This window comes from Mya arenaria, chromosome 3, assembly GCF_026914265.1.
Source record: "Mya arenaria isolate MELC-2E11 chromosome 3, ASM2691426v1".
In the NCBI taxonomy this organism is placed as follows: Eukaryota; Metazoa; Mollusca; class Bivalvia; order Myida; family Myidae; genus Mya; species Mya arenaria.
The window spans coordinates 26,215,265-26,241,973 of record NC_069124.1 but is presented as its reverse complement, the minus strand read 5'-3'; the positions used below and the strand labels follow the sequence as shown (position 1 = coordinate 26,241,973).

Here is a 26,709-nt window from a genome sequence, read left to right as displayed (position 1 = left end):
TTACATTTTCAACAATTATTGGGAAAATTATAAGTTATTCCGTTGTGAAAGTAGCAAAATTAAACATGCCAGCTTCAATTATAATTGGGAAAATGTACAAGTTGATGCCATTTGTGTCATTTATTCCTATAATACTATAATAAATAAAACATTTCTTATGAAAATAAATAAATAATTAAATGCATTTTTCACTTTTAATATAAAAAGTGTAAATGAGAAAGATAAGAATGTTGAGACATTATCACAGCCAGTAATGAGTAACACGAACAAGAGTTCTGCAAGGGGATCTCAACGTTCGTCTGTTTTGTAATTCTCTATAGGGTAAGGGGCATTTCCCAAGATATATTTTAGCCAGGGTTATTGAACCTGGTACTCATTGATAACGTTTATACCAAGTTCCATGTTTATACTTTTAACCGGTTTTGGGTAATACCAACAACGACACAAAGACTATGACAACATCTTAAAAACACAAATCCGACAAGCTGAAGTAACGTACTCGCCCTATAAAAATGAACTAATCGTATGACCACTTTCTTTCGAAATCATATTTCTTAGTTGCTATTTTTTTCAATTATCAATTTCATTTGTCAATTGATTTTGGAATTTAAACGATCATTTTGATTTGTAACACGGGCGTTTTAACTGAAAATGGTGATTTTAGACATCGTTGATAAAATGGAATAAGCATGCATCTATTAACTTTTAAACTTACTTGTGTATTTACTTGAACCAAACAACATTTCGTTCATACATACATTTTTTGTTTATAATCGTTAACGTATAAATACCAACTTGTTTTATCACAGACTCTGAAGGGAAATAGCATTCCTTTGATAATTAAAATGAAATATTCATTGATACACGTTTAATTATTCCTAATACTAGTAACTAGCACTAAATTAAAAAAAATGTACGTTCACTAATGTGCAAAAAACAACTGAATGCAAAGAAAAAATAGTTGCAGTGCATTTTGTGTCAAATACAAAATTATCAAATACGTAAATGTACAGTCAAACCCCGTTGGCTCAAAATCGCTTGGTTCGATTTCCCTGTTGGCTCGAACTGGATGTAAAAAACCGATTTCTTTAAACTGATCGTAAGCATTCCCGCTTGGCTCGAGGTATTTTCGCCGGTACCTGTGAGTTCGAGCCAACGGGGATTGACTGTATACATGTTTCATATCGTTGAACGAAAACAGTAACTATTTTATAACAGAGCTGAATCGAAATTAATAATCATACCAAAGAATCGTTACTTCGCAAATTTTACAAAACTTTAAAGTTGACTGCGTAAAACACATATAATATATAAAAACATGTAGAGACCGTTAAAATTTCTTTAAAATGAGCCTTTACGTAACAGTACAAAAATACATGACATTGTTATATGATTTTAAGAAATGAAGCAGTTTATTTAAACCATTTCTAACAATAAACAATCGATGGATTTGATATGCTTAGGCCATTTTCTTGTAAAAATACGCATATATACACTTTTTACAAATAACATTATACAGAAGTGATCCCTGAACATATTTATATATGATAACAAAATTAATGCCCGATAACAAAGATCCAGTTGTTCACTAGTTGTGAAAACTTTTTGAAGCTTTTTCACATTTGTGTCCAGTTAAATATAAAAACATATCACAATAATCCACAGTCCAAATAACATCGAAATCACATCCATAAACAACTTAACTACAAACCGGAGAAACGTGTAACGAGTCGAATTCCAGGATCACACTAGCCCCTTATTTCATGGTCACACTAGCACTGAATTCCCGGGGCATCGTAGTGCCAAAGTCCCGGGGCATCGAAGCGCTAGTTCTTAAGTGTCAACTACAGAAGGGTACACGAGGAACTTTTGTGCCGCTGACGGGGATGCGGCCCTTTGGCGCTGGTAGCACGGCGGACGCTTACTTGGAGCATGGACGCTTGACGCTCTGTCAAGGTCATATGCTTCACCTGTTCCTCGGTCGCCAACGCCTTTAAAGACTCCGTTGTCTTCTCAGAGAGCTCCAGGGCGCCGACGGCCGTTCCTCCGTTGGCCTTTAGGATACCTTTCAGTCTATCCACGCGCGTTTCGAAGTCCGGGTTTCGCTGGTCCCGGAGAGCGAGAATGTAGAGTTTCTTGCTATCCTTGCCGACGACGAGGAAGACGTCCAATGCCGGAACAAAGTCGATAGACTCCGGAACGCAGTGCAGGAAGCAACGTGAGATAATGGCGTTGTCGGCGACTCGACACACCTTCACGCAGGGCCCTTGTACACTGTCAATAAAGATCGCGTGGCGCCCGCCGCTGGACAGACGCACGGACGTGATGCCGTCAGTTTTAGACGTGAGTAACAGACGTTTTACTTGTTTACAGCGCTGTAGCTCGAATATCTGATAAAGAAAATTACATACATTAGTTGAAACAAGAGCGCAGTAGAGCGAACGCCCTTCGCTTGTCTGTTATATTATTTTATGTCGCAAAAGGGGCATAACTGGACAACTATTCACGTCAGAGTTATGGTCCTTGCTAGTCATGTGCGTATTGTCTATGGCAACATGTGAACCGTGTTTCATTTGAACATATTGAACAGTTTTTGAGTTATTTTGAAGGTAAACTTTTTGAACGACGACGGCAACGACACAAAGGCTATCACAATATCTCGTCAGTTTTCTTTGAGGAACAGGGAGCTAAATACCAAATAATACTATGGTTTTTATCGGCGCTTTGTTAGTAAATAGATTATTGGGTATTAGTGAAATTATGTAGGAACAGTTTCAACTGGGTTTGTTAGAAAAAATGTTCAACAATGGATTTATTATCAGACGAATTGAAGCTTTTCTACAAACAAGGGCTCATGGCACTGTCAAAAAACCTATGTTTACCCTAACTTTAAAACACCAACCTGCAACTGTGCGTCAATGCAGACGGAGCCGTCGTCGGCGACATCGCTGATACCGCCTTTACTGACGTCAGTGATGGTGCCGATAGCGCCGAAACTATCGGTACGGAACGCCGTCACAGTAAACTGAAATAGATGAAAACCATGACAGGTATTTGTAGTGACAAACTGTATGACGCACTCCACTTCAAGTGTTGGGCCTCGTTTATATTAAGAACGTAAGGTTTTATTGACCTTAGCTGTGGTTCAATAAACGTATCGTATTAAGTAATAGTTAGATGACATTAATTAAAATCGTAACGATTAAGAATGGGCGGTGTGAGAGTAACGAATGTACTGCTAAGTGGGAAAATCAACTTATGTTGCTTTTTTTATTACCGCCCTTGAGGTATTGCACATGTTGCCTCTATCGAAATATCAATGCAATTGTAATGATATGCGTCCTTCTAAGAACGACATGTAGGGAGTGTACATTAAAGGGACTAGACCCCAGATGATCCAATTGCAAGAAAAAAGATATTTTAAACAATATACTTATATAAATTTGACATCGTTGTGTACAACGCATTGAATCTTACTAACTAGCACATCGCTTACGACACGAGTATCTTTCAAAGTTTTTGCACTTTTTTTCAATTCGAAATTTACTGGGTCTACCATGTAAATTGCAGTAATTTTTAAAGTAGCGTCGTTATAGTTATTTGTACTCATAAACAAACTTTAACAGATTTTTACTGGGAAACCATTATTCGCTATATTTAAACGGGGAAACTCAGATGAGCCAGCCTCAAAAATACTGTATTTGCCGATTTTTGGATCATCTGGTATCTAGTCCCTTTGATAGTCACCTCATTATCATAATTTCTAGATAAGCGTTTCAATCTTATGCAAATATCTAATGAACTTACATGTAAACCATCATCCGCGCTGACTAACAGTAGGCCGGCGGCTTCAGAAGCATGCGTGGCCACCACTTTCCCGTGGAGATCGAGCGTCAGCTCCTCTTCGTCCATCACCGACTGCCGCACCAAGAGCTGGGAGCCGCGGACGCCGACGAAGGCGCCGCTCCGCGTGAATAGAGCGTTTCTGCAGCCATCAAAGGAAGCGATCTTTTCAATGGCCTCGGTGTTTTGGATGTTATAGAGGTCCACACGCATCGGGTTAGCCTTCAAAAGTAAGCACATGAAGTGTCCGTCAGGGCTTATGATAACCCCGCGACACTCTGGCGTTTTGAGCGTCAGCAGACGGTCATTCTTGAGGTCTACGACGGCAATGGAGCTCGCGCGCATTCCGGAAATATTCACAACCATTACGGAAGCGTCCTCCGAGCAAGACAGCGTTTCAATGTGTCCATACTTGTCAAATGGTAGCAGTGTCGTGTTTTTACCCGTTGTGAAGTTAAGAACTTCAACGCCGAAGTAGTCTATAAAATGATACGCTTTCCGACTCTTCGGTGGATGAACTTTAGACATGAACAATAAGTTACTTTGGTTCAGCAAAGTTACATTCTTCACAGACATTTCTTGCGATTTTACACTCGACATTTTCTCCATGGTCATAACTTTATACAAGTCCCAAACTTTTATCACAGTCCCGTTGGCTTGTACGGTCGACGCAATGTTATTTTTGGAACCTACAACCAATGAATGGAGATCGTTTTCATGCGCCGTGAACGTCGCAACAAGATCCCCCTTGACCGAATCCCACATCATAATGTTGGGAGACAGTTCAGCAGCTAACACAAACTTATCATCAGCAGAAAATTGAACCTGAAACAAGTATCGAAACGGACCTGAGCTTTGCGGAATTGATAGGAGCCTCGGTTTCGTGCTGACGTTTTTCAAACTCCAGACAATCGGGTATTTCCGCTTCACGAGGCTGACAAAGGCGCCCTCCTTGTGAGCGAGGCAGACTTCCGACACTTCCTTCGTTGCGTAATTGTCTTCCGTCATAATGAGATCCGGAAACGCCTTCTGTGGGTCGTAAGTCACCGCTTCGAGCCCGAAGGTGTTTGAGCGATCATTGACGTCAAACACTTTGATGACGCAAGCATTAGTAGTTCCTACGACCGCCAGACGTCCATCCCGCGTCAATTTGATCACGCTGGCGGTGGACGGAAGCGGAAGGTCTTTAACATGTTTTCCAGTTTCTATATTATACATACCGACAACGTCCGCGTCGCCGATTAAGAGGTATTTTTCATCTATGGTGATGGCCAGTTCCACGAAAGAACCCATTTTCTTGTTATACTTGTTCAATTCACGAACCTTCTTTCCTGAACTGAGTTCGAAAACGGTGCTGTCAATACACAGGTATTTTTCGCTAACGTAAGTGTTATGCAAGGCAGTGGCCATAGACATTCTGTGCTCATTTTTCACTTCTAAGATGTCAACATCAAACACATATACAACTTTCGCGGACCGACACTCACATACAACATACCTTTCATTTCTATTGGCATACAAATCTATGTTCTGAAATGAGTTCGATTTTACTTTACTCAATGAAACTTGTTTTACCGGAACCCCTTTTTGAGTGTCAATGGATAACACCGTGCCGTCCCTACACACGGCAATGATTCGAGAATCGTTCTTAACCATGATTGTATCACCTATATCGGACGGCATATTTTCAATGGAGCTGATCAGCGAGCTTATTGGGACTTCATACATCTGAAACGGCGCTACCAAGGCCGAATGCGCCGCGCCATGGACGTCACAATCTTTTATGAGGTTCCGGATGCGCGGACTCGTGTCCATCAAGTCAATGAGGCGACCGGTGATCTCCAGTGCGAGATTTTCAGGATGATCATTCAGAGTGGAGCCGGCGATCCGAATGGTGTCCGCCAACGTTTGGATGTCGGTGTCCGCGTCATCAGATGTTGCTAGCGCCAGCTCAAGGTCCTCCAATAGAAGTTGTAAACCTGAAGCACTAAGCTTTGCCCAGAGCCATTCATAGTTAAAAACACATTTGTCACGAAATTCTTCCGTTCGCGCGCTTTTCAATTGATGATACGGTAGTTCCGTGAGCTTACGTTTGTTAAACTGGGACAACTTCCTGTTTTGCTTGAACATCAGCGGCTGTTCGGAAACATGACGTTCTTCTTCGCCGTCACCTGACTTCAACGACAAACGAGACATGAGAAATGAGCTAAACTTGAACGGTTTCTTTTTACGAAACCAATTTCCCGCAAAGTAGTCCGCTAAACTGGAATGTATGTTCACACGAGTTTCGTTATCCGCGAGGTACCGTTCCATGGCCGCCTCTTTGAACATCCGGTGATACCATGTGAAGACCGCCGTATTTCCAGCGTCACGCTCCACCAAGAATTGATCTAGGTCAATGCGCAGCCGCGTCCACAGGAATGGCGGCAGGCGGCGGACGGGTGGCAGCCAGAACAGAAAGATAGAATTAAGGACTTCGTCGTCCAACGAAAGCAAATCAAGGAGCTCCATTTCGGAGACGCCCTCTCGACTTGCGGTGATATACGAAAGAGCATGTCTGACAAGCGTGCTGCCATGTTGCGTCTCCAAACGCCGGAAGAAGAAGTTTAATGCCTCCTTTAGCGTTGCAGAAACCTTCTCCAGCGAGACATGTGTATATGATTTCCAAGTCTGAATTTCATCTAACATGACTCTAGTGTAAAGCGGGAGACCGCAGCGCGAAAAGGCCGCCTTCATAACTCCACTCTGGTCTTTTGAGATCGTCCTCCCATTGTCATCCAGGCGTGCGCGGACTATGTCCAAACACATGGTATCCCCTAACGGCGGAATGGGCTCCGCCGTAAATTTGAAAGTGTCCATATGGGCCCTGAACCGCGACAACAAGTTGTTTACGGATGGCACGAGGGATAGAACGATCTTGACGTTTGGCGGAAGCTGACGAGGGAGCCAATGGAACGTGTAAGGCTCACCGGAAGACGCCAGTTGGTCCACGGAGTCAAGGAACAGCACTATGGGGCGGGGCTGCTCGGAGGCTCTCTGAAATAAGGAGCAACATTGCATTTCATGTATATGACACTGTTTGCATTTTATTAAAGAAACACAATATAGGTATACACTTCATAGATGCAACATTTTATTTTTATTTAAATGAATTGTTATGTTTAACTTATTTGACTTGATTGATAAAACATCCATGATATTATGGCGCTTTTTAACCGAGAATTTTGCGGCCACGTATATAGCTATATATTAATTGAAACACCCATTTATAAATTCTAACATTTTTTATCAGTACGCCAATCAAATGTTGATTTTTGTTGTTGTTTTCATTATTAAAGTCAAGTGAGTCAAACATAATATTACATTAAAATTAATACGTTTCTGTTAGGCCTAAAAACAAATATGTCTGTTTCGGTTAACTCGACCCTACCTATAAAAATGCGCCGACCCTAACTATTTTTTCCCGTTTCTGAGCAAAAAAAATATTCGTTAGCGAATAGAGAGTTTAGGGCGGATAAATGCGAATTGGACGATCAGAATTATTGTTTATATGATAAAACAAAGTCAGGCAATGACAGTAATGTAGGAAAGACTGCCATGTGCAAGAAAACACTCTGAATTTACGACAGATTTTGAAAAAAAAAATCCCTACCTACCCTACCTAAAAATTTTGGGAAAGGTTAACCTAAACAAACCTTTTTTTTTTGTTCGGCCTTAGGCATCTGTCAAGTGTAGACCTAAATTGTGCCCATGTACCATGTATCTTTTGTCATTTTACGGAACGTACAATTATAGTACAAAAAGTATGCTTTATTGCTAACATTGTACACCACTTCAATCGCATTCTAACAAATAACAAATAATAAGATAAATTACACATCTATAATTGAAAACAATAGCAAATATGGTTATACTTCTTCTAAGTACATAAATTTATTATACACTTATATAAATTGACAATGAGCGTTAAATGACTTCTTTCATTGTAAGGCACTGTTTCACGTAGCTTTTTTTTATCGTGCATCTTTGATACAATCGTATATAAAACCAAGAAGTGAAGTTTAATTAATATTTTGTCATACTAACAAATAAATAATTCAGACCATTCCTGACAAATAAATAGCAGTATTTACCTTCAGCAGAGTGTGGAAAAAGGCGACGAGTTCCTTGAACTCTGTGGGGATATCCTTTCGGGGAAATCCCACTACGTCACAGATCTGCAAACTGAGGCTGCGTAGTAGGAGATGCAGATGTGAGGACCGCGGGGAAGTCCCTGAAATATACATAAAAATAATATATTTTTTAATCCTAGGCTGATTACAAACGAGGGCTACCGGAGTTATGTTTAGCTCCTTGTCAATGCGGAAATCCTTCCAAGAAAATGATTATACGCTACAAAATTAATATACAAAATTTAGGTTGTTTTTATGTGTGAGGACGTGGAGACGTTCCTAAAACATGACTATTTATTTAGTTATTTCCTTCCGGTAAATTCCAAACGGGTCCGCGGCTGTGCTGAAACAGTTTCCATAACTCCGGGGAAGTATCTCAATGAATAATTAAAATTTGATATGCTGCACATCTGTTCCATGTGATTTAAATATGTTTTACATTGTTATTCCAAAATCCAAACATACTTCACCGCCTGTTACATTTGTAGAATGTATAAACCCTTTAGGCACTATTATACTATTAGCAGACTGAACTTTTATTACGCCTTGGTTTTATAGTATAAAATTACCGCAGTTCGTGTCATGAGCAAAAGTTTACCATGTCGGATGGGTTTTTTTGTGTTAAGAAACATAAAGATAAACAATAATATTGAAGTCTAACTAAGTATATTTTGATATGCATACGTGTCTTATTTAAGCCTATAACATTAACATCTTTCTTATTGATATTTGTTGCCTAAACATATGATAGAACTGTAATTTGCTTTACATACACATGTATACATGTCCATTGTTTAAGCCTTACCTAAGAATCTGACCACAATAATTGGCGACATTCCAGGAAGCCATCCCTTTAGCTCCCGGGCGCACTTGGCGATGACGGCAGTCTTTCCGGTGCCGCTCTCTCCGTAGACGATCATGGGCGCCGACCGTCCGCCCTCTTGAACGTACTTTCGGACGAGCGTCAAAAGCTCCGTCCGCCCGAAGAATATCCGACTCCACTTGTTACGGAAGAGGAGACTCTCACGGAGCTCCCGCGCATGCTCGTCTTCTTCAATAGTTTTATCATTCAGATTTCTATCAATCAACCACACCATCTTTGTGTAAAATGCTTCTCCTAGCCGCTGGAGGTAATCTTTGTTGTCGACGACGTTGATTCCACCTTTATCACTCCATTTTGTCGTCAGTTTCACAATGTTCTCTTTATTTAGAAGCTTAGGTATCATATAGTTCCTGAGGCGCTTTAACCGTTCCTGAGCGTCAGTATCCACTTCCGCCGGCTCCCCGTTTTCACGAGGGTAAAGGTCGAGAAATTTCACCGCCCTGAGGTTGTTAATGTTTTCAGAGAGGTCTTCGATCTCTCGAACGAAACACAGACATTTCATGTTATTGTCTTTTTCGGGATGTTGAGGTATTCCCATCTCTATTTCTTCTTGTGTCACTGAAATAGCGTGAGAAGCATTAGCAAGCTAGTTCTGCACACAAGCTATCTACACACCAAGTTTAATCACTCTCAATCAATTCTAACTAAAAGAAATTTGGGCGGAAATCAATATCTAAAGTCGGCCCGACCGTCAGCCCAACGTCTTCCTCATTATAATTACCCGTTGTTGTTTTTATGTCGAAAACATGGTTGAAAATAAATGTGTTTTTGTTGTTGTTGAAATCAGACTATACCTTTTTTCTTTTCTTTATGATCTTATCATCATTTTACATGTATTGTACCTGAGTTTGGAAGCCGCGCTCTGCGCCCGTCAACAAAACCTCCGAGACTCCTAAAAAAATCTTCCAAATTACTCCCCCATAAATTATTAAAGGCACCTACCACCTACCTGATCACGACTCTGATCGCTTATGATGCCCGACTTTAAAGCTGCATTCTGCGCCCGCCATCAGAACCTCCACCCCCTCTGCACAAGTCCCCGAAAGTATCGTCTGAATAACATCATCATAAGTATAAAGGCACCTACCTGAGCTGAAGTATTTATCCCGACCCTGAGCGCCTATGAGGCCCGTCTTGAAGGTTGCACTCTGCGCCCGCCATCAGAATCTCCCGCATCTCCTCGAACATCGTCCAGATAACTTCCTTATGAATACTTAAGCACCTACCACCTACCTGAACTAAAATATTTATCACGACCCTGAGCGCCTATGAGGCCCGTCTTGAAGGCGAGGTTCGCGCCCGCCATCAGAACCTCTCGTATCTCTTCGAAAGTGTCATCCCAATCCTCTCGTGCACGCCGTTTTAACTCTTCTTTCTAAATCGGAAATTAGAAATGATCCTAGTAAATATTTAATTTATATTAGACAGAGATAGTAACGAGAACAAAAAAATGCATACATACAGTTATCGCCCTGTATGGCTGTCTTAACTGTAGGGGCTTGGGTATATGTTTCATGTAAGAATTTTAGCGTACTCTTTATTGTTTGTTGTCTTATCCGTGTTATGTTTATCCCAATATAAAGCGGGAAACGCACCTAAGCGCATCCTGCATCATAAAAATCACGGAGTAGCATGCACCCCTGCCCCACCTACAAGCAAACTTGGCCTTCGCATAAATTCTGGTCTAGCTTCGCCCCTGATGTACACTTTACAAACAACATAGAATCTTTAGGAATTATACTGTTCTCTGAATCTTCAATGTATTTTATAAACTATTTTATTTTTCTGCGGAATGATACATTTTTGATCAACATATATAATCAAACTGTACTGAAATAGCAATATGGTATTACAATTTTAGCACACTGTTTTGACGCATAACAATTGAAATAATCATGGCCTGTTCCTTATTATTTGTCAACTTTAACCTTTAGGGAACATTATGCAAAACAATCAGAATCGTCTAGTTTAAAACAGAGAAGGGTTTGGAATTCCCAACCACCTATTTCAGCCGTGACCTCAAGTAAGAAAATCTTCAAAGAAGCTAATATGTATGTGCAAAACAATGAAATTAATTACTTTTTAATGTAAATACTGTATAAATAGCAGAAAGCGCAAAAATATTAAATGATTGGTGAATGCTTAAAGATGTACTGTGGTCTACTATAGTCTTATAAGGTAAAAATACCGTGTTCATTGCTCATTTATTTCATATTAAACTTGATAACCGTCAAAAGAACCATTTCTTACGGCATTTATTCATCTTTTTTGAAATATTAAAACAAACTGATTAATTGTGTTAAATCATATTTGGGAGTAAGCGTGCATCTTAAAGGGTGTGCTACCTTAAGTCAAATGAGTAAAACATGAAAATGCATTCAAATCTGCATTCTATTTTTGCATCAATCTATATTATGCGCCTTCAAAGAATTGTGTTAAATTATCGCTAATTTATTACAGACTGAATAATGTATATTTTGGATTAAGCTACGATTAATGGACCGTTTGTCTAATGTACGTTTCTAATAAAACTAATGATAACTAACACCTTTGCGCAATTTTAATGCGAAATCCTGTCTTTATCATGCAGATATTATTTGATCTTAAATTGAATGTCAAATTTTAGATACGACGTAATAAATCCAACACTTACCTGGTATATACTGGGTTCATTTTTATATTAACAACAACATGCAATGAAAAATAATTATGCAAATTTACATATTTGCAAGTGTAATCTACATTCATTTCTAAAGTTCAAACATGTAAAAATTGTGTCACATGCATTCAAGGGTAATTCTACTTCTAAATTTAGAGATGCAATTACATGATCATGAACGATGAGACAATGACTTCACAGCGCAATAAATGATAAGAAATTACCAAATGAATATAGTTTGAAGCACGTGTATCGGCGTTTGATTAAAGAGTATAACTATAAGTACACACTTAAAACAGTAATAATGCATTAAGTGGAAAATATGTATACTATGCTTAAATATGCGCAGTATGCCTGGTATCTAGAGCGCTTAGGGAAATACTAATTCAATTCAATTCAATATTGTTATCATGTTCTTATTGTTGAACACTAATTTTGTAGACTAAATGTAAGAGCACGTCTTAAATTAATTTGCAATTAAATGATTTACATGTCATTTGAATAGTAAGTTAAGCCAAACATAGATAAACCACTTCAAAAGAGTACAGGTTATCCGGTAAGCGCAGTCGCTTCTCACCAAGGTGTTTGGGGTTCGATTCCCAGTCCAGGCATATGTGAGTTTGGTTGGTGGTCACCAAGCCGGACAAGTGAGTTTTCTCCGGTTTTCCGGTTTCATCCACACCACAAGACCACACGCCCGCGCAACTTCATGACAACATTAGTTAATATAACGTTCTTAAAATCCTTGTTTATCAAATTCTGATAACGCTAAACTTTAACAGCAAGAGAAACAATTAGTTGTCTGATATTTGGATTATACATGTAAGTAACTTTAAAGTGCATCATAAATATTCAGTATAGGTTTTGTTAATTTGTTTTTGTTTTCTTCATTGTTTGTTTGTTTTTTGTTGTCCTTTTCCTTGCATTTTGCGTTCACTGTCAGATGCTCAACAGCTGCTGGTGCATGAACATAAAAAAATTATGCATATGCAGTATTTTGAGCCATGATATAACAAAACGTTACTTACCGGGCTATGGTAGTTGGTAAGAACCGAATCTATGGGCTGTAGGACATACTGGGGCGGCACAGAGTTGTCGTCCCGGATATACCATCGTCCAAGGGTCGCCAGCCCCTCGGCGTCCTCTCCTTCAGCCGCTAAAAGCGCCCGCATCCCCTCAAACTCCGCCGCCTCGATAAACGCCGGGATGGGGCGGTACCCATATTTCTGACCCATGAGCACCTGAAGAAAGTGAGGTTGTGTTTGAGTTATATAACGTTAACGGTGGATCCAATTTTAAAGATCAAACGTTACGCCATCATGATAAAAAAACGCAGAAATTGGGCGGTACCAGCATTTCTGACAAATGGGCATCTGAAATAAGGAGTGTTACTTATGTTACAGATGGATACTGCGTTTAAAACCTTATAATGTTACGTTCAGTTTAAACTGCGATGACTCGATACATGCTGGTTATGTGTGGCACCCGTATTTCTGACCCATTAATACCTGTCACGATGGTAACGTGAACGCCGCGACGCGAACACCAACGCTCTTATGTTGTTTTTTTTCTCACAAAGGGCATCACTAAATCAATGTTTAAGCAAGAGTTGTGGGCCTTGCCGTAAATGTCCACATTCGCGCTGGCAAGATGTGTACCAAGTTTCATTTGAATATCTTGAAGGGTATTTAAGTAACGAACAACGTTAACAATTTTGAACTACGACGACTATGACGCCACCGACACCAATGTTAGCACAAGGTCGCCACAATGCCCCGATATTTTCTTCGTCGACAAACAGACTAGCTAAAAGCTCAACTCCAATGATAGATTAAGGTCAATGGAAATATATAAAACAAGGTTAAGGATTGTAATGACTATAATTTGCGTGAAATGGGATAATATATTTTTCTTACGAGAAATAATGAGCACGACTAGATGTTGTACGAGATAATAAACATAAATGTTGCCCGCTGATCTTTATCTTTCTGTTATCATTAAAAAAATTAAAGGTGCACTCTTACAGACTGACCGTTTTTACAACTTTTTTTTCATAGTCTTGGAACGAGCCATTTTTTTTTGAGAAAATGCATTGTAACCAGTGATATCACCCAGCTGGCAAAAAATCAGATCGCAGGTTTTCATAATTATGTTCAAAATTTGACGTTTAATGCCTTTTTCTTAAAGCATTAGTAACGCTTTTAGCCATAAAACATTAAGTTTCGAACGGAAAAATGAAAAACTGCGATCGAAATTTTTACAGCAGTTTTATATAAAAACATGGCTTATTCAAAGACAAAAAAGTTGCCAAAACGGTCTATTTTTGATGGCGCAGCTTTAAATATTTGAATTGGAAAGATTTGTGGTACCTAACGCCTAAAATAAATTTGTTTGGTTAGGGTTACATCCTTTTCAAAAATAGGTAGGGTAGGTAGGCTTTTTTTATTTTTTTTTTATTTTTTATTAGGTTTATATAAGACTGTCATTTTCATCATAGTGGAATGGTGTTAATGTTATCTTCTGAGTAAGCATTGAAGGTTTTGAACTACATATTGAAAAGCAATTGAAAAAAAAAAAAAATATATATTTTTTTTTTAGTTTTTCATTTTTTTTTTCAAACTGACTATAAAAACGATAGGGTCGGCGCCTATTCCGTAGGTAGGGTCGGGTAACCCGAACCAAATGTATTTTTTTAGGCCTAATAACGCTCTTAAAGTTTTAAGAGAAGCACTGAAATAACCTTCCTCCCCTCAAACCTTGAAGTACGTTATCGGAAGGTCATTCATTTACAAATAAATTGTCAGTTGCCATTATTCCTTGTTGTCATATTTGGCCATTTGTACATTGGTGATAACGGAATTTTCAATATACATTTGTAAATCTTGATTAAATTGCAATATCTTGATTTAACACTGAATTTAAGAAACAAACAAATATTTGCAGTCTACCTGCATGTACCCCTCAAGATAAGAATGGAATATATATATGCCATATGCTTTATATTATTTACATTTTAGAACTGCATATATAGATAAGATAGGTGTGAACTAATGAGCCCATGTGTTTCATGTTTTGAAATAAAATCAACTGAGATTCTGTAAACATTACGATGAGTTACGAGTGCTAAGGCACTTAAATGACACATCGACAACTGATTGACTAAGTTGATATTTGTGTATATTAAGTATTTTGGAAACAAGAGCGCCGAAGCGAACGCCACACGCGCTTCTGTTGTTTGTTTGTTTTTTGTCGAAAATTAAACCATAACTGGACAATAATTTAAGTCAGAATTATGGGCATTGCTATTTCTTTGGTAACAACTGTAACAAAAACCTTTATATTCATATTTTCTATTACTTATTTTCTTCTGTAGGAAAGCGTTCGCTCAAGTAATAGTTAGACGACAAGAAGTAAACTTTTTATGATTAAAGATGCACTCTTACCCCCAAATAAAATTTTCCAAAATTTTTAATATTGTTTCAATAATCCAAAAAAGATGAATAAATGTCGGAAACAATGGTTCTTATGAAGGATACCAAGTTTAATTTGAAAGAAATGAGCATGAAACACGGTACTACTACCTTATAAGACAATAGTAGACCACAGTAAATCTTTTAGCATTTACCAATCATTTAATATTATTGTGCTTTCTGCTTATAAATACACTGTTACAATTGTGTTATCATTTATTAATATTATCCATAAATCCATAATTTTGTAAGTAGTTTAAAGTTTATCATTCAAATTTGGTGTTTGTTATACATGTGTATGTATTGATTTTGAATAAGAGTATCACTTTAAGAATGGCGGAAAGAGCGTAGCTAATGAACCCTTCTCTTTCACTCAGATACAGTGTGTGTATACCACGTGATAAATTGCGTCATAAATGCTACGTCGGAAGGCAATATTTTGATTTAAGTTCGAGCCAACGAAGTTCGAGCCAAACTAAGTGCACGTTCTCTATGCCTCTCAAAAAGGGACACTTAGTTGTACATAGTTGTAGAACTGGTTAGTACCTAATCATACCAGCATATAACTTTCTTCGCAGTCAAGCTTAATTAACAAGAACGGTATTAAAGGGGCTCGTTTATGTTTTATAGGGACAGACATCGAAAATGAGAGTGCCGTTTGAAATGTAGACGAAATTCTTCATTCATAGATAAAACATCATCAATTATTGTTTAAAAGGTGACAAAAGCTATATTTTGCAGAAAAACGTAAGTAATGCTAAATATATTGGAATTTGAACTATTTTAGGCTAAGAGTTCCAATGCGTATCTGCCAGTTAGTGTTATCTGTTTGTTTTTGTAAATAAAATAAAGCAATTTCAACGAAGTTTAAAAAAAAATCGTTGCCCACATGAAATCTGAGAGTTAGTCCCTTTAAACATAACCTACCACGAAATTGGGTCCAATGGAGACTTTCTGGCAGTTGTGTATCTCCTGGAGGCAGCAAATGGAGGTCATGTGATCGTTTTGGACCTCGTTGGTCACGCCCCAGCGCATGTCAACCATCTGAAAGTCCACACCGTACTTCCGGCGGCTGTACTCCTGGATGCGCGGGTACACGTCCTCAAGCAGCATGTTGCGTTCTTCCGCCATGTCTGAAAATAATCACGTTTACATGTACGTAATGGGAGAGGCTGGATTTGTATCACTTCCGGCGGCCATACTTTGGATGCTAGGGTATTAGTCCTTAAGCAAAACGTTGCATTCTTCCACCATATATGAAAAAAAATAGGGACGATGGGTAATACAGTTTGTTGTTGGTTTTGCTGCGGCTCATCATTTGAGTAGTAGTTATGTCACCCACAACCCGATCAATTGAAATTTTGCTCGAGCACTTTAGCGCGAATGTATTATTCAAATCACGAGGGTTGCGGGTGACGTACCTGTTTTGCACATTGTTATCAAGGACAACGTGTAATAAATTACGAGCGGTATAAATGAATAGCGTTGTAATTCATCGACACGGTAGTAATAGAACGGTTACGCCCATTTACTTTCGGTTACCTTTGTTCTCGATCCGACGAGGTCATGTTCTTAATCGCGACTTTTGGAACAAGTCCGTTAGGACATTTTCACTTTCGCAATTTTGGGCAGACAGACGGATGGGAAATAACAGACGGGCGGGCAATGTCTGTAAAACCCACACAACGATTTAAGAACGGGTGTCAGAGGAATGTTTACACGTAAGGGAGAGATTCATTTTCCATCTTGATCCTTCAATCTTGCTGTTTTCGATATCAACGTTGTTATGGGCTGCTATTTCAACAGGGTTTCATTTTTAAATTAAAACATCAACAAAACAAACAAACAGACAAAAACGATTTTCACAGCACTTAAAATGTTTTTAACATTCATTTATTTGTTTTTATAACCTTCATTTACAGCCAATGAAATTACAGATATGCTTAATCATTAAGAATTTCATCTTTCGCAGGTGTTTAAAGGTCCGCCACTCATCCGATACACAATCCCTGCGTCAGATGTTGCGCTGACAATGAGGTTGTGTTCTAAGTTAGTTAGATGATCTGAACTAAATCTTAATGATTAAAAAGAGCTCGTTCGCTACTCTTACTCCGCCAATTCTTAATCATTAAGATCTTAATTCATGTAATCTAACAATTACTTAAAAGCAGGAAGCATCTCAAACCTATAATTTATCATCAATTTAATCATTATATAATTTCCCTATAGTTGGAACTTTATGAGGCACCGATAACTCATAAGCTTTGTACGTGATATTTTCTCTTTGTAATAACACACATGGGATTATTCAAATTTTCCGCATTTGTTTAAAAAAGTCAATTAACGGATAGCTTTCAGATTGATATGAATTTTAGTAATTATTTTCCGTGAAGGATTTGAAAGATGGTTTTAAAACTACTGCCAACTGTACTTTGTCCAAATATTATGACGATGCCAATGGGTGTGTGAGTGGTCTAGTGGTATGGTTGTCCGACTTGTACTGTCGAGGTCGCGGGTTCGTGCCCAGCCAGAGAATGATTTGTTGGCTTCCCAAGATAACACCGGTACTTAGTTTATACTCGAGAAAGGGACACGTATGAGATTCATACACCTCAGAGAAGAGAAGGATGGAAAGGAAGTTTAGGGGAAGGGGCATGAGTAGGGAGAAGAGAAAGAAGAGATATAAAGGGGAAGAATATGGGGTATATGGAAGTGCGATGGACTTTAAAAACGACAAGGAAGACTGAGGATAATGAAGGAGGGATAAAGAGGAGGATGACTGACATGGAGAAATAAGGAGGAAGAGTGGGAGGAATGAGGCCGGAGAGGGAAAAAAAATGAAGATGAGTATGAAGGAGAAGAGGGAATAACGAGGAAGAGAAGGAGGGATGAGGCAGGAGACGAATAAGGTGGATGAAGGGAGTATGACTTAGAAGAAGGAAAAAGGGAGGAAGAGAAGGAGAAATTAAGCTGAAGACGAGTAAAGATGATAAAGGAGAGAAAGAATGGGGAGGAGGGGAAAGTGGAATTCAAAAGAGACAGTGATGACAAGACGGATTAAGGAAAGGCAAATGAGGAAAAGGGAGGAGGACTAGGGATGAATATGAAGATGGAAGGAGAGTGGAGAAAAGGAGGAGAATGAGGATTAACGGGGAGGGTTAGGGGACAAATGGGGGGATTGAGAAAGAAACTGATGTGAAAGAGGACTAAGGAAGAGGGGAATTGAAGAAAATGAATAGGCAGATGAAGATACTGGAGGAAAAAGGCAAAGTAAGGAGGGGACTAAGAAGGAAAAGATGGGATGGAAAGGTGGCGAAGGAAGAAGCATATGGTGATGGCAATGATCATGGCTATATGCACATCGATGATAACGATGATGATAAAGAAAATAAATGAAAAGAATCTTTTTGATATGCACCTTCACACCGATGAGCCAGCACGTTTTAATGAAAGAAAGACCCCCCAAGACCTGTCCGTTCTTGTTGTGTCTGGCCATATATCAGCTAGCAACCCCGGTATGCGCCACAAGGGCCATTGAAACATCACTTTGGTGAATTAACGAGGTCTATGGTTTAATACTAGACTGGGTACAATGAAACAAAATATCTTATCAAATATATTGTGGTCGCAACCTTACACCCAAAGAGAGTAGATCTCTTTAATGTTGATTACGTATATCAATATGCTTTGGTACTGATTTTTTTCTTATGTTAAAAGATAGGTATTTGGGATAGGGGGGATTTTTTTTATATGGGTTGATTAAAATAAACATGTTTATCATGTGAAAAGTTCACATGTGCTATGGTCAGTCCTTTTAATACTGTACATAGTGAATTTCATTTGTTTGTATATATGTATATCGTATATGCTGGATTGTTTCAAACCGCTTAAAGTTTAAATCACTTTTGGAAGTAAATATTTACATTGTGGAAAAAGAAAAAAATAGAGGTGCCTTTGAAGATAAAATTAATAGCTACGATTCAAATCAATATTGTCAAAATGTGTCCGGAAACGAGCATTTCGTTGAAAATGGCCTTATTCTGAAATACGTTATGAAAATTATGTCATTAGTGGTTAAAGATTGTTAGTTTTTACCACTGGCACCGAATTTTCAAACTCAATCATTTTTTTAAAAAATCAAAAAAATAATACCGAATATTTAAAAAAAAATTGAAAAATATTTTTTTTTTAAATATGCACTTTGTACTGTATAATATTATACAGTACAAAGTGTATATTTTAAAAAAATATTTTTCATTATATTTTTTACATATTCGGTATTATAATTTTTAGTAAGGAATTATAAGATTTTTTTTATTTTTAAAAAAATGATTGAGTTTGAAAATCCGGTGCCAGTGGTTTTTACTTACAAAAAGGGTTTGATATGACGCTGTCTCATATCCATGTTTTGTGTGAAATCTTTAAAGAAATATGTGGTCTACATTTATTGTGTGAACTACCCATTAACTTGACCAGCCATTGTTAATATCTACCACTTCACCTGATTTAACTCAATATCGGCTCATTTTCGATTTACTGAAACAAAAATCTACAAAAAATAGTACTCTTCAACTGATTGTGTAAATTACCCACTAACTGGACCAGCAACTGTTTTTATCTACCGCTTCACCTGATTAAAATAACAAAAACGGCTGATAAATGATTTACTGAAATAAATGTCCTTAAAAACTTGAGAAATACTGCCTTCTCATTGACCACAATAAAAATTAGTAATATGACTACTTTTCATCCCAACATCTGCAACTGACATGTCTGACATGCTCTATCATATTAACGAGAATGACTTTGCATGAAAAAACAACAACCTTCATTATTAATGCGCGTTTCACCAGGAAACACTTGCAGAGAACGGAATTCCTATTAGTCACGCTAACAATGGCAATCTGCTGACGTTTAACCACATCAGCTGCCACGCCCACTACGGACATGTTGCTTTGGTAAAAACATGTCTGATTACACATTTTTGGAATAACATATTAAAGGCACACAAGTACGTTAAAAAGAAAACGAAAAAGAAATTAAGATTCCTATGAGGCTGAAATGTATGAAGTATGTCAAAAACGAAAAAAAAAGAATTCGAAATCGTCCGAATTAAACACCGACAATATCTATTTTTAGATAATTTTTGGTACTAGCGGATATATTTTTCTTCTAAATATAGAACTGGGCATTCCGTATGGAGGTAAACCTTGTTTCATATTTTACGACTTTAATTTGCACCGATTATGTTGTCAAATAAACAGTACAACATGTGTTTCATTAATCCATATTTTATAAGATTTACAGAAGCATTGGTGCTTGGGTGCCTTTAAGTAATAATTGTTTTAAAATATTAATTCATCTTTACAGCAAAATCACAAAGCCAAAGGTTTCATTTCATTAGGTCTGTAAAATCATGAATGACTGTCGTCATCATTGTTTTATCATGACAAATGCACCAAAGAATTGGAAATAAGTTCAAGGTCTGAGTGACTAGTTATTTCCTTAGAAACTAAAATGACAATGTTTTACAAGTATATATATGTTTCACCCATGTTTAACATACATTTGTTGGTCATAAAATACAACCCCTGATAGTTTTCGCTAATTAAGCCGCGTTTTATCCCCCCCATTCCAATGTTCAGCAGTTTTCATCAGCTGGTTTAAATCTACTGTCATTTCAAATCTTGTTCCATTGTTTGGTGTGTCATTTGTCAATCTTAATCTTCCGGCCCGCCTTTAAGAAACTTTTTTGTAAGATCAATTAGGGTCGCTACTTCAAAAAATACAATTACTGTGCCTTTCTCCCATTCGTCGCAATTAGACTTATTAAAGTACTTTGCTAGGAAGTTATTTTTTGCACAATCTGTTATAGCTTCTTGAATCATGTTTAGATTATCGTGATGCATAAACCACTTGTTCAAAAATGTCTTGTAAACCGACGATGATTACTTGTAACGGAGGCCAAATTTACTTTTTATACCACCGCACAACTGAGTTGTACGGGTTGAACCCTGGGCATTTTGGCCCCAGTTTGTTCGTATGTCCGTCTGTGTGTACACTCTTGAGCGTGCTTCATCTCAGAATTTCCTAGCAAGATTCGTATTGGACCTCTCAAGAGTACTCGGTACCGATTCGTATTGATCTTTACATGAGTATTCGGTACCGATTCGTATTGAACTTCACAGTAGTATTCGGTACCGATTCGTTTTGAACTTCACAGGAGTATTTGGTACCGATTCGTATTGAACTTCAAAGTAGTATTCGGTACCGATTCGTATTGAACTTCACAGGAGTATTCGGTACCGATTCGTATTGAATTTTACAAGAGTATTCGGTACCGATTCATATTGAACTTCACAGGAATATTCGGTACCGATTCGTATTGAACTCTGCAGGAATATTCGGTACCGATTCATATTGAACTTCACAGGAATATTCGGTACCGATTCGTATTGAACTTCACAGGAATATTCGGTTCCGATTCGTATTGAACTCTGCAGGAGTATTCGGTACCGATTCGTATTGAACTTCACAGGAATATTCGGTACCGATTCGTATTGAACTCTGCAGGAATATTCGGTACCGATTCATATTGAACTTCACAGGAATATTCGGTACCGATTCGTATTGAAATTCACAGGAATATTCGGTTCCGATTCGTATTGAACTCTGCAGTAGTATTCGGTACCGATTGGTATTGAACTCTGCAGGAGTATTCGGTACCGATTCGTATTGAATTTTACAAGAGTATTCGGTACCGATTCATATTGAACTTCACATGAATATTCGGTACCGATTCGTATTGAACTCTGCAGGAGTATTCGGTACCGATTCGTATTGAACTTCACAGGAGTATTTGGTACCGATTTGTATTGAATTTTACAAGAGTATTCGGTACCGATTCGTTTTGAACTTCACAGAATTATTCGGTACCGATTCGTATTGAACTTCACAGAAGTATTCGGTACCGATTCGTATTGAACTTCAAAGGAATATTCGGTACCGATTCGTATTGAACTTCAAAGGAATATTCGGTACCGATTCGTATTGAACTTCACAGGAGTATTCGGTACCGATTCGTATTGAACTTCACAGGAGTATTCGGTACCGATTCGTATTGAACTTCACAGGAGTATTCGGTACCGATTCGTATTGAACTTCACAGGAGTATTCGGTACCGATTCGTATTGAACTTCACAGGAGTATTCGGTACCGATTCGATTGAACTTCACAGGAATATTCGGTACCGATTCGTATTGAACTTCAAAGGAATATTCGGTACCGATTCGTATTGAACTTCAAAGGAATATTCGGTACCGATTCGTATTGAACTTCACAGGAGTATTCGGTACCGATTCGTATTGAACTTCACAGGAGTATTCGGTACCGATTTGTATTGAACTTCACAGGAGTATTCGGTACCGATTCGTATTGAACTTCACAGGAATATTCGGTACCGATTCGGTACCGATTCGTATTGAACTTCACAGGAATATTCGGTTCCGATTCGTATTGAACTTCACATGAGTATTTGGTACCGATTCGTATTGAACTGCACAGAGGTATTCGGTACCAAGCAAAGAGGTACATATCATCGTCATGTTTTACTCAAAACATCCACAGAGTTATGGCCCTTTTCACAACATTGTGTACCTTGGAGTCAGATGAATTGGTCCCAGAGTGTATATAGCGATTCTAGTGCGCACTATCTTGATGAAACTTCACATTAGTAGTCAAGCGTAGTTGTGATTATGGACTGTTTTCACGATATACTAAGTAATGTACATTGTACAGAGACTTTAATCATAGCGATTCTAGTGCGCACTATCTTGATGAAACTTCACATTAGTAATCAAGCGTAGTTGTGATTATGGACTGTTTTACGATATACTAAGTAATGTACATTGTACAGAGACTTTAATCATCTCTTCATAACCGATCCCCCGGCAGGATCTGAATGAAACTTCAAAGTAGGGATTTATATCAAAGCTATTTTGAAATCGTTTAAAGTGTCTAAGATTTAAGAAAGCGAATTTTCAAATGTAACGAAGTTAATTTTAAGGCACTTAGTATTGTTACTTGCAACATCTACTTGCTTGCCAATTTACAATGCAGTTAAACCCCAACTTCACTATTTAAGATGTTTTAGTTTTAGCAAGTAGCTATTGAATACATATACATGTATATACATATTTGGTTTTGTTTCACAATATGTGGTTCACACGTGATTCACATTTAAATATTTCAATTGTTTACCATGGGAGAACTAGATATACATACCGTGCTCTCGGAATCTTAAGCAGGTTAATGTTTTGCATTTGTGTTGAATGCTCTTGCTAAGTTTTAGGTTTTAACCGTTTACTGAGAACGGCATACTGATAAAGCTACTTCGGGGGACTTACTTTTTAACTTAAGTTCATTAGTGATGCATTGACACACCTCCATCACCGATAACACATGTTCATGTTCTCAATATCTGCATATAAATACGTATCCAATCGCTTTAAGGCGGTTAGGTTTTTGGTAGCTAGCAGTATAGGCGTACCTCCCTCGCCCAATATGCCATGTAGTGCTTAGGGGGCATATCTGTCCGCTCCTCGACCAAGAGGTCATGGGTTTGAGCCCTAACAGTGCATAAGTGGCACAATTGTCCGCTCTTCTCTAAGAGGTCATAGGTTTGATGATGATGATGATGATGATGCTGATGCTGATGATGCTGCTGCTGCTGCTGCTGATGATGATGATGATGAGGCCGATGACGATGACGACGGTGATGATGATGATGATGATGATGATGATGATGATGATGATGGTGATGATGAAGATGATGACGACGACGGCGATGATGATGACGACGACGGCGATAATGATGGTGATGATGATGATGCGCTACTCAAGCTCCACCCATGTAAATACTATGCTATTACGGACGATGTGTCAACATCAACTGAGGTTTGGTAACGAAATAACAAAACTCAAAGGGTGTTACTAGTTTTAGTATCAAATTTCAATTTTTGTAGTCACCCCCAAAACTCGTCGCTATTAAAATACCGTGTAACATAGCTGTCTCTACAATCCAGCTACGATAGTGTGGTATATAAATTGAACCACAATCTCACCTTATAAATACCAACACTAAGTACAGGTGACATGGTGATTTGACGCTTTGTATTGTTACGTCAAAATAACCTGTGACATCGCATAACATTTACCAATAAGAAACGTGTCAAGTTGGCCATCTCTATACAGGGAGTGAATAGTCAACGACCCTGTGTCATGATCGCCGACGTAAAAGTCACCGCCACCAAACGAACGTCCATCAAAGAGTGAAGAAGATATTATCTTTGGTTAACGAGCCACACTTCATGCACAGTCGTAAGGAAAATTAACAAGCAATTCCCTGTTACAGTAGCTTATGATTGATGGGGATGGGTGCATCGTCTGGTTCGTAATGTTATCAATGAGAAATGATTCATTTTTATCGAGTCATAGGTAAATTTGAAGTAGTTCGGGTTAAGAAAGTAAACATTACAGATTGCTTGCTATGTAATAAAAAATATGACTCTATGCAAGGCCTAAAAAATGGTTTGATTTTGTAGGCTTTTTATTTATTTTTTTAATTTTTTTATTGGGCTTTATATAAGAATGTCATTTCCATCATTGGAGAAGGGTGTTGAAGTGATCTTCTGTACAAAGCATTCAAGGTTTTAAACTACATTTTTAGTTTTTCATTTTGTTTTCAAAACGGTGGGGTCGGCGCCTATTTCGTACGTAGGGTCGGGTAACCCGAAACAAATGTTTTTTTAGGCCCAACTCACATTAGTTTTTTAAACCAAAGACCTGTCTGTGTGTCTGTCTGTCAGTCTGTCTGTCTGTATTAAACCAACGAGCAGTTTCTCCCATTCTCTTGTTATATTAATGGATATTTCTGATGGATGTAAATGTCTTGTTATCGTGATTTATAGGGATACAACTTAGTATGCCATTGAGCCCTCGAGTCTATAAACTGTGCGAAATATGAATACAGTAAATATGTAATAAATAATCTATATTGAGACATGATTAATAACTTTAAGTAATAAATCTGCTTTAACGACATAAATAACAAATCTCCGTTGTCTTCGTATGCATGTAACAATATAGTATTATTAGGGAAATTAATCCGTAGTGCGTAATATAATCATGTTTCCTTTAAATATTAATAATCTATAACTTGCATGTATTTGTTTGCATATTATCTTAGGATTAATCATCATCTATTTAAATAATAAATAATTTTTACCAAGTTTTTTACAAATGTTCGTACGTAAAAAAACTCACCTGAGAAGGTCGAACTGAGGAAGACACGGATAATCTTGGAACCCACTTCCGGTACTTCATCCAGGGTTCCATCTAGGAGCCCCGGGTCCACCGCCACTTCCGGCATTCCTCCACTCCCCCGGGGGTCAGTCGACATGGGACCCATCTTGTTTTAGTCCTTCCCCCCGACTTAACTCAACTCAGAACTAAGATCCACTTAAAATACATGCGTTTAACACCATCAATCCTTCGATCAGAGCTATTCTATTTATCGATATGCATTCATGTATAACTGGCTTTCTAAACTTAAACCAAGTTAAAAATTAGTTCATAAATATATTTGTTTGTATGCCTTTATATATCCGTATTTTATAAAAAATGTATTTATGGGTTAAGACGTCCATTTCATATTCTTAAATTTCCGATGTTTCAAGAAAATATTCCGGGTATGCCTCTTATAAGGTAAACTGTATAGAGGACTGTTGTTTTCAGCATGTGTCCGTTTAGCTGTCTCTGTCTGTTTGTCTCCACTTCCGTTAAACGAAAACCATACAACCACCACTGTTTACATTTATATAACAGCTATATAAACTAAAAACGCTCGAAACATATGTATGGTTCATACCACAATGAATGAAGCGGTTTAAATGCCTCCCCGCATGAAAGATGTATGAACCAGCGAAAATGTGTTTCACCAGATCAATTCTAAAGCACGTTAGCCAGTTGTACTCCAGTTAAAAGTTCATTGATTACAAATCCAGAGTGAAGGCTTAAACTTATCCATGAAGAATTGAATAGATGAAAAGAGATTTCACAAACATCGTAATCTTAACACGTACCTTAAATGAGTTAAGGCATTTATGGTCTACATATTCACAGTAGTGAATGATCTGGTTGTATATAACACTTATAATTTCCGGTACTGTATGTGAAACCTTTCTATAAACTCGCACCACTGTCTTATTAGTAATCGATGGTAGTGCATTATAGGTTTAACGATAAAGCGCCTGGTCGCTATCAATTTGGGCGTGGCGTTTGTTTACATTGGCAACCAGTCATTCGCATCGCGCGGTGCATTTAAGTAATGGGCTATATATAAATATAAAACACGTTTCAAATGCTGTAGATATGTAAATTAATTTAAGTTCAAAACTGTTTGAATTTAAATTAAAGAAACATTTTGAAATGTTTTCCATTATCTTTGTTAAAAACTGTCACGATATTTTGTTTATTTTTCACATGACAACGTTGTAAATATCAGAGCGATCTAGATACTGATTTTCACCAATCGATAGGCAGATTTCGGGCGGCGTTCAATAGGCGTAGGGAAAGCTTGGGATGGAAGGGGTTAGGGTAAAACTTGAAGCCTCTATGTTTCTA

General features: G+C 38.0%; 1 protein-coding gene across 1 annotated transcript; it reads right to left on the bottom strand.

The window, feature by feature from the left end:
• Positions 1-107: 107 nt before the first annotated feature.
• LOC128228169 (NACHT and WD repeat domain-containing protein 2-like) lies at positions 108-26,270 on the bottom strand. Its single transcript, XM_052939327.1, has 9 exons — positions 25,351-26,270; positions 15,955-16,160; positions 12,586-12,798; positions 10,132-10,273; positions 8,821-9,456; positions 7,977-8,116; positions 3,808-6,879; positions 2,903-3,025; positions 108-2,390 (listed from the first exon to the last, which is right to left on the bottom strand). Exons 1-9 carry the CDS (start codon positions 25,493-25,495, stop codon positions 1,845-1,847), a joined length of 5,223 nt encoding a protein of 1,740 aa, XP_052795287.1. The 5' UTR covers positions 25,496-26,270; the 3' UTR covers positions 108-1,844.
• Positions 26,271-26,709: the final 439 nt, after the last annotated feature.

What these genes read in the sequence shown, in the direction of transcription:
- LOC128228169 (XM_052939327.1), bottom strand. Translation starts at nt 25,495, where the DNA reads ATGGGTCCCATGTCGACTGACCCCCGGGGGAGTGGAGGAATGCCGGAA. An exon ending in TTACCAACTACCATAGCCCG is followed by an intron (nt 10,274 to 12,585) that starts GTAAGTAACGTT and finishes TTTCCGATTTAG; the next exon opens with AAAGAAGAGTTAAAACGGCG. An exon ending in TTTTCCACACTCTGCTGAAG is followed by an intron (nt 6,880 to 7,976) that starts GTAAATACTGCT and finishes TCCTTATTTCAG; the next exon opens with AGAGCCTCCGAGCAGCCCCG.